General features: G+C 44.3%; 1 protein-coding gene across 1 annotated transcript in view; it reads right to left on the bottom strand.

Annotated features, from left to right (window-relative positions):
• Positions 1-2694: 2694 nt before the first annotated feature.
• The window catches only part of LOC125295624 (cytoplasmic phosphatidylinositol transfer protein 1-like), a 28285-nt gene continuing 21324 nt past the window's right edge, over positions 2695-9655 (bottom strand). The window contains exons 10-11 of the mRNA XM_048244970.1: positions 3531-3627; positions 2695-3085 (exon numbers count right to left, since the gene is read on the bottom strand). Coding sequence (XP_048100927.1) covers positions 3545-3627 — 83 coding nt within the window. The 3' untranslated portion in view covers positions 2695-3085; positions 3531-3544. The remainder of the gene's footprint in view (positions 3086-3530; positions 3628-9655) is intronic.

The following is a 9655-nucleotide window of genomic DNA, read 5'->3' as shown; positions in this document are numbered from 1 at the left end:
TATATCTACACACAGAAATTCTCTCTTCATTGTTCAAACCAGCAGAGTATGTGTGTTGATAAGTGTTTCAACTGAACAGTTTATATCACGGTTTTGTTGCAGGAGATGCAGCTCAATAATAATCTAATCATATTTACAAGACAAAAGAGTTGATCCTTGTGTTTCCAAAACAAAATCATTGTTTATTCAACTTGAGATGTAATCTAGACTAAAGTGTTTTCTTAGGATATTTAAAGTTGTTCTCAGAATAGAAACAATATTAAAGAACCAAAGACTGCCAATGATCACTGAATTGCCACATCTAACATGTCACATTTCAAAGAACTTATAGAAGATATATTTGGAGCATTCCCTTGTGTATATTTTCCTGGACATGAAAAGAAAGCTCTCCTCGGTGTTAAGAAATCATTGTTTTGGACAGCCTGATGAATTTGTTGAGCAGTCATTGCGTTTTAAACTGGAGAATGCACTGACCCGGAGACTAAGGAATTGGGCCGGGCCCACATAAATTTGCATCTGCGAGCGAAAAGCAATCAATCGTGTCAATGGCCCTCTTGTCACTACGCAGGTAGAGCCCACCACCACCGCAACAACAACAACAACAACAACAACATCAACATCCACCACTTTCCTTTCTCCTCTCCCCATTCCCTCCCTGAAACGCACTTATTTGGTAAGATCAAGGTCACTGGCTTTCTATTTATTCTATATTAGAAGGCCATTGTCAGGGTGTCTTGGACCTTCCCAACTCCCAACTGATGCATAATGACCCGACTAGTCTTCGTGGTGGGAGAGCAAGCGGCAAACCAAATTGCCTTGTTGACACGGCTTGCGCAAACGCTTAAATTGCAGTGGACAGATAGGACACTGGTCCTTGGTGGACACAATTAGCAGTGTGGGGGCATTGCTTCCTTTTCCGAAGCCCCCAAAAGAACACTCCGTCCTTCCGCTCAGGGATGACTTATCAGGCTGTGGTGCCTGCGGGCTACTGATAAGGACAATCAAGCCAGATGTGGCACACTGGAACGTACTTCATTCATCTCCAGCGGGAGCCTTCTTCCCTCCTCCTCCTTCTCCTCTCTGTCTCTCTCCTTCTCCATCACAGCAGCTTTATCTCCTCTGCACACCCCCACACACCCCCCTACACACACACACACACACACACACACACACACAAACTTCACCATCCCTCTGGCTCTGTCAATATTCTGCAAATATGGCCGCCGTTTGGGTATGTAACAAAAACGACCGGCATCAAAATGCAAACTGCGCATAGAACCCCCCCTCCCCCTCCTCCTCCCAAACCAGAGGTAATCAGAAGGGACTGTGTGTTGGTGCGAGGCAAACACAGTCATGGATCTTCATGGAGGAAGATCCTCACAAAGTGCTGATACAAAACGATGAGGAGTTAGAGTAGACGGCTGGAGGAATAACAACAGTAGACTAGACGCGTATGAGAGAAGCTAGATAGACAAAGCTATGCAACAGAGCAAGGGATAGAGAGAATAGATGGATTGAGACAGAGAGAGAGAGAGAGAGAGAGGGCAAAACTGATTTCTTGAACATAGATGGACGCGCCCCTTTGTGCTGCCGTGGTGATGTGATGTCAACAATGCCTGAGCTTCTCTCTGGCAGGTGAAGATGACAACGCAAACATTATGCCCGTTCGCCTGCAGGCAAGCACACTCTTGCATCTCCCTTCAAACACACACACACCGCTCAAACATAAAGAGGAAAACAAGGGCAATGTCAACACACATCCTCAACTGCCATGTACTGCTTTCCATCAGTATGATGTTTGCTTCAGAGAGTGCTTCTTTGCCAACAATGTGCTTATGGGCAAAAAATAGAGTGATTTTTTTACGTGATTACCGTCAAATATGCCAATCAGAGCCAGAACAAAGCGACAGGTACAACAGCTAATAAACCAGAGAGCTGAGACCTCCTTGCAGCATGTAAACAAAATCAAAAAGCTAAACAAATAAGAGGGGAATCCTTTTTAACAGTGAATACTTCAATCTTCATAGGCCTCCTGCTGTGGTTTTGAAATAACCTGACATTAAAATATAAATCCAGGAACTGATCATGACATTTTAAGCATATTACCGGAGAATGGAAGCCAACCAAAACATGAATATTCCATTTATTCTTTGTCCACCATAAGGGTGCCCCCCTGTCCAGTCATGCAAGGCATGAAATTAATAACATTCAAATCAGCAGGCACGGGGCTGTTTGTGTGTGTGTGTGTGTGTGTGTGTGTGGGGGGGGGGGGTAGGGGAGGAGGGAGTGGAGGGGAGGGGGTACCGTACATGTTCAGAGATCCTCCGTTTCAGTCCCTTGAGGCTGTTTATTCCGAAACGATATTTCACAGGGAAAAGCCAACAACAGAGCAGTCTTAATGACCAGACCGCGCCGGGGATGTGGAATTTGGGCATTCATTTGAAAATGTCCCCACCAATATGCAGGCACCTCACTGCTCATAGACATAATAAAACACACATCCATCTGCACTTCTGAGGTCTGTGAGTGTGTGTCTGTATAATATGGAGCTCCATGTTTATCATCCTCACTCATGGGCATTACACATGCAAAGCACACACACACACACACCCAACGCATGCACGCTTTATAACATCAATATAGAAAGAAATGTGACACAATAATAATAAAAAAATTACAATCTTGGCAATGTCATTCTTTTTTGCTCATTTATTTATACAATCTAGCAGAAAGGACAGAAGAAAATAGAAGGGGTGAGTAAGAAAGCCTGATTCTGTACAGGAGGGCTCTTTTGGTCTGGAGGAATGTATTATACACAGCAAGAGAATGGAGGAGAGGGGGGGTGATGAGGGAGGATGCAGTCCAGTTACCCCCCGTCCCCCCACCACCACCAAACCACACCACACACCCCACCAGGCTCGCCTCTACCAGTAGTCTGCCCCAAGCCGCCACCACCACCAGCTCGAGCAGGAATGTCTGGGGGTGAGAGCAGGCCTTTAGTGGACTGAGCTTCCGCGTCGGCTGAGAGAGAGGTCTGCTGTCTGTGGCTCAGGTTCTCCTCACCTACACCATTAGTTGGACTGCTCTGCAAAGATACAGCACACACACACACACAGAGAGAGAGAGGGTGAGGTGATTTTCAACACAAAGTGTTCATGTCACGCCACATGGCTGTGTGGATGCTAGGGTGAGGATCAGGAAACCAGAACGCAGCTCCGTTGGCAGGGATCGCGGCTGCATCAGTGGATCAGATCTGTCTCGCTAACAGCAGGAAAGTGCATCCTGAGGGCTTTGCTTTTTTAAAGTGGGCTTTTACTGAGCTGAAGTGAAACCCTGCAGAGTGTAAAAGAGAGGGAGTGTGCGTTCAGCTTTTTAGCTCTATCCACTGGATGGCACTGTTAGTTCAATGACAGACACACACACCCCAAAACACACACACACAAACAGAACTATTATTACCTGCACCAAGTTGAAAATCCAGCCTTAGACTTTTACATATACTAACACTACTATGATACGACAATGCTTACATTTGGACGAGTGATTACGTCTCTCTGCATCCGATCTTCTGATTAGTGGCCACATGCATGTCATCCTCAAACCTCCGCACATCTTCGAGGGTCATAGCTACAAAACAGGACACAAATTGATTACACATCTTATCTTTATGTTTACTCTTGTATAAAACTGATAGGGCAGTGGTAGTGCAATGACTAAGGAACTGGGCTAGCAAGTGGCCAGAAGTACCAGGTGAACTGCCCCTGTAATGGGCCTATGTAAGTTGCTTGGACAAAAGTGTCAGCTACATACATAGGTAACACTTCATAATAACTACACACTACGAAGCATTTGTTTAGCATTTGTAAGCTGTTAGCTAAGGCTTTTTTAAAATTTCTAAAGCATTGCTCCAACATTAATTCTCATCAGTAAGTAATTTGTAAACACAGTTATAAATGTTTTGTTATTGGTAAAATAACCCATTTAAAATGTGTTAAACACATACATTAATGATTCGTTAGGGTGTTGATAAATGTCTGTACTGTAATTCATGATTAACTCAGGAGTTACAAGTAGTTAGTTAAGTATATTTTGTGTCTTGTATAACTGTTTACAGATGACTTACTGATGAGAATTAATGTTAGAACAATGCTGTATAAATAACATCTGATAATTAGTTGCCACAATTAAGATCAGGTAGTTACATACTAACGTATAGCAGCAGAGGCCAGGGCTATAATGTGACTAATCCAAGGAATAAAACTATAGTTGCAAACACCAGTGAATGATATTTCTACAATTAAAATCTTCAATCAAATCCAGAAGCTGCCAACAGCTATTCAGGCTGAACAGGTGAAGGGCTGTCAAAAAATCCTACAGCAAACCCTTAAAGGATGCCTGTGCCAACTTCCACATCCATTTGGTAACCTTCTGCACAGAATATGCTATAATGAACACCCCTCTGTCTGCAAAATAAGTCAGCTTAAGCTTTTCTGTGTGACAGTAAACCCAATCCATCTGCTTCCCTTTAAGGCAATGTGTGTGTGTGTGTGTGTGTGTGTGTGTGTGTGTGTGTGTGTGTGTGTGTGTGTGTGTGTGTGTGACAGCGTTATACTCAGTGCCTTACATCAGGATGGCAAGTGAAACGTCTGATTTTTTCCTCATCTCTCCCTCTCTTGCACTTTCTTTTGTTCACTCTCTCTCTCTCCCTCACACACACACACACACACAAACACACAACAGAATACTCTCAGACACTTTCATCTGAGACTTTCTGTGTATGAGTGTGTGTGTGTGCCTAGGAGTGTCAGAATGCAAATCTGTATGTATGCCATCCGGGGAAAGACAGGGGAGCCTACCGCCATACCAGAATCTCCAATGAGAAGAGGAGGAGGAGGAGGAGGAGGAGGAGGAGGAGGAGGAGGAGGAAGTCGGGAGGTTAAGGAAGCAGTGGAGAGAAGCAAAAACAAGGGACGGGGGGCGATCTGCCACACAGCGTTACCATTTATGAGGTCAGAGCCATTCCCCTGCCCGTGGCCCCGGAGCCAGTCGGAGGCGCCCTGACCTACATCTCCACGCCAGCCAGCGAGCGAGAGAGAGACACCGAGCCAGCAGCAGACCTCTGCCTCATGCGCCAGGGAGGGTGGAGGAGAGGCAGGAAGGTGGGGGTGAGGGTGGGAGAGGTGGAGGAGGGAGAGATAGAGGGCTTCTCCAGGCCAAGCAGTTGCATCGCCTTACGCTCATAAATATCTGTTGACAAGCTGAAAACAAGCGCAACTTTCCCATGGCTCATGTTCGCCGGCCTCCACGCCCCCCCTTCACATGCAGGCATTCTCACACACTCACTGACACACACACACATACATACACAGAAAGGCATGCACTACCTTCATCACAACCCCCCACCAACTCCAACGTCACTGAAGCACTGGCCACTGTCTGCTCTGCAAAGACACGTGTGTGTCACACACCCACACTTAAACTCATGCACGCACACGCACACACACACACACACACACACACAGAAAGGCATGCACTACCTTCATCACAACCCCCCACCAACTCCAACGTCACTGAAGCACTGGCCACTGTCTGCTCTGCAAAGACACGTGTGTGTCACACACCCACACTTAAACTCATGCACGCACACGCACGCACACGCACACACACACACACACACACACACACAAACTCATGCACACGCACACACACATGTTTACATTCCCACACACACTCAGTGCAGAGACTTTCTAAGGAAGACACAGCACTCAAAGAATCTCCCATAGAAATGTATACACAAATATGGCAGTCGTCTACACACATCCTGCCCCTTCAGCTGCCAAAAGTTGAATACATTGTGCCAATCATGTGTTGTGATCTCGCAGCTGGAGCGAGGTTGGTGTTGTGAAGCCTTGTGCACGCGCAGTTCTGCCTGAAATAGATGCCCCATAAGTGCCCAAAACAAGTTGCAATATGGTCATGGGAGGGACTTTATAACCCCCTTACACACACACACACACACAGAGAGAGATAGAGTCTGTGTAGCCCTTCACTTCCCTCGCTCACACACACACTGAGTCTGTGGAACCCTTCACCCCCCACTCTAACTCTCTCTCTCACACACACACATTTAAACTCCCACACACACTTTGTGCCTTTTTATACTCCCCTTACACACACACACATCTTGAGTCTGTGTACCCCTTCACACCCCTCTCTAACTCTCTCTCTCTCACACACACACAAACAAACCCTGAGTCTGTGTACCCCTTCAGACCCCTCTCTCTCCCACACACACACACACACACTCTCTCTCTATCAGCCTCTTTCTTATCTTCCCCCGGCGCTGATTACAGGGCTGCTCACCCTTCTCCCATTCCATTGCTCACGCTCTGGCCTCTACATCAGGCCCACCATACATCACCCTTCTTCCAACCGAGTCAAGATGGCACCATGTAATCACAGAGTTCCGCGCGCACACACACACAAACACACTCTCACACTCGCTCCGCCAGGCCGACGGCAGGAGACCATGACTTCCTCGGGCCCCTTCACAGAGGCACACACGAGAGAGCAAAAGTGTCGGGGGAGAGAGAGAGCGCCGGCCTCGCTTTCCTTCACAAACCGATGATCGATGTCAATGGGATGCTGGATAATGACAGAGCCGCGCACTGTTAAAAAAAAAAAGTGCTCGAAAAAGAGAGAGCCAGGGAGAATAGGAGACTCTGGGCACTCACACAAGGGCTAGTCAACCTCGCCCAGCCCTAAAGACAAGCCCTTACATCTCCAGGTCGTCTGGTTCATCTCAGGCCAGATCACGCTCTGCTCACACGGCGAGACGGAACAGGACGTGACCAGACGAGACAAAGCTGTTTTTATGAGGCCCTTTCATCTGTGTGTAAAGGGCGTGTTACCAACAGCTAGGAGTTTTAAAAATGTTTTGTCTTTGTAAAAATCTGAACCTTTTAAGACTGTAAAAATCATTCCACTCTGAATCCATATTGGCATTATTGGTATCTTTTCATGAAAAAAAGAAAAACCCTCAGTTTTTGTTTGAAACTGTTTGAACTTTACAAAATTGCCGTTAATGCAAATTAGACTTTGACTCTACAGAATATTTTGACTAATAAAACAAATGAATGGCATTGACAAAATAATGGTACCCTTCACCTAATTCTATGTTGCACTTTAGAGGCAATTACTTCCAACAAATGGTTTCTGTAGCTCAAACACTTCCGCATCCATAAGTAGTTTTGCCCACTCTTCTTGAGCAAACTGCTCAGTCTTCTTTCATTGGGTGCATGTTTGAAGGGTGCCTGCAGACTGCATGTTTCACCTTTTTCAATGGGATTTAGGTGTGGACTCATAGCAGGCCATTTAGAATAGTCCTCATTTTGTGCCTTAGCCATTCCTTGGTGCTTTTAACTATGTGTTTTGGGTCATTGTCCAAGGTTCCCAATCTAAGTCAAATGTAAAATACCATGAAAAATACTATGAATTTCCATGACTTACTATATAATGAATGCTATAATATACCGACCAATGATTTCAGAGCAGCCGCGTAGCGTTCAAGAATCTTTTACTTTTTTAGAGCGGAGATGAATAAATGGGCATTGAATAAACAAAGTTGGGCTACTCAAGCAAGCAGTAAAGCTAATAACCGGATATACACCAATTCAGTGTGGAAATATGTTGTATTATTGTATTTTGACAAGTACATTTTACACTGCTACAACAAAATTCCATGAAATTCCCTGACTTTCCAAAATTCCATGAAATTCTAGAAATTTCATGACCTGTGGGAACCCTGATTATCCTGTTGAAGGATGTGTGACCTTCGACCGAGACTGAGCTTTCTGACACTGGGTTGTACGTTTTACTCCAGGAAGTCTTCTGGTCTTGAGGTTTTATTGAGCCCTGGGTCATATGCAGAAAAGTGGCACCAAAACATAACCAAGTCTCCTCCATTTTTCAAAACCAGTATGGTGTTTTTTCTTGGACATGTTTTTTTCTCTGTGAGCATAAAGCTCCAGTTTTGTCTCATCAGTCCAAAGGACATTTCTCCAGAAGGATTGTACTCAATCAATATGCATTTTAGCCAATTCCAGTCTGGATATTTTATGTTGTTTTTACAGCAGTGGAGTCCTCCATGAGCGATGAGCGATGTGGCCAATGTGGTGATGAGACAGTGATGTAACTTGACAACGGAGTTCACCGTCTATGGCTCTTTATCTTCTAATTTGCACTTTCCTTCTGTTCAGTCTAGGGTACATTTTTCTTGCAGCCATATTCAGCGAGGTTGGCTGAATGGTCCCATGTACCTTAAACTGGTTAATGAAAATGTTTAACTGTGGTCACCAGAACATCACGTTGCTTGGAGATGTTCTGAAAGCCTTTACATGCTTGTCTATAATTTTCTTTCTAATCTATTCTAAACTATTTCCTTTGATTTCTCTGGTCCATGTTCATTTAAGTGCAATGATACACGAGAAAACTGTTTTGAATTTCATCACTTTTTTGAGGAAGCATTCTTTTAATCATTTGTAAGGGCACCAACAAATTTAGCCATGGCTGTATTCCACATCTATTTCTACTAACACAGCTACTATGCTTCACAGCATCTTACTAATCTTATCCAGTTACAAATGGAACCGCAAGGGCAAGGCCATACAGAAAGAATGGCATGACTATTACAAGTGGCCAAGAGCATGGTATGATTAAGGCTATTAAAACACTTTAGCAATACATGATCTAGCAACAGGGAGTGGACAACAGCGATGTAATGTCAAGGGCCCTATTTCCATGGCAGAATGCTCTACACACTCACGCAGGAATATCCACTTATGAAGGAGGAGGTCTATTTCGGTTCATGCAGAATGAAAACGTGGAGTGTGGCTTGTCACCAATAAGCTCACGTGAAGCAGAACGTCAAGAGGAAGACATGTTAATTATAGAACCCTCTTAGCCAATCACCAACAAGCAGTGAATGCCATTGTATTATGGACTTGTGCATCAGCTGATAGAAAATAGTAAACCAAGAGGTTCTGTGCACCAAGTAGGGTGTCACTGCAGGAATTGCTTGATGAAATCAACAATTCACTTGGTTTGGCACTGCTTGCATTCGTTTGCATGTGTGTGTGTGTGTGTGTGTGTGTGTGTGTGTGTGTGTGAGCTAACCAAAATCTCATATGATATCATTGAGTCCAAATGCTACATAAAAAAATATTTATTTTTCGGTTCATTTATTCATTTATTTTTGGTTGCTATGTTGATATCACTAATGGCATGTATTGATATTTGCACAGTTCTAACTTCACTACTGACATTATTAGGTGGTATAATTTAGTCACTGTATGGTTCAGAATAACCACAGCGTTAGCTACACCCAAGCTTGAAAAACTTCTACTGCGGAAGTAGCTTACACTCTGATATTTAATGCTAACAGAGACAAAATCATTCCACATAAATGATAGGCAGGGACGTGCACAGACATTTTGAGGGGCGATTGCTCTTTCCTGAAAAAAACCCCCCTTTTTTTGTGAGTTAATAAAAATAAAAAAATACATATGGACATTTTCATTACAGTAAGATTTAGGTGTTTGCTATCTTTTTGAGTTTGCTTTCTTTTTGACATTTTGGTTTGGACATTGTTCAGAGC

Source organism: Alosa alosa, chromosome 6 (assembly GCF_017589495.1).
Source record: "Alosa alosa isolate M-15738 ecotype Scorff River chromosome 6, AALO_Geno_1.1, whole genome shotgun sequence".
Classification (NCBI taxonomy): Eukaryota; Metazoa; Chordata; class Actinopteri; order Clupeiformes; family Clupeidae; genus Alosa; species Alosa alosa.
Note: the sequence above shows the minus strand (reverse complement) of the source record. Positions and strands in the feature narration are given on the sequence as shown.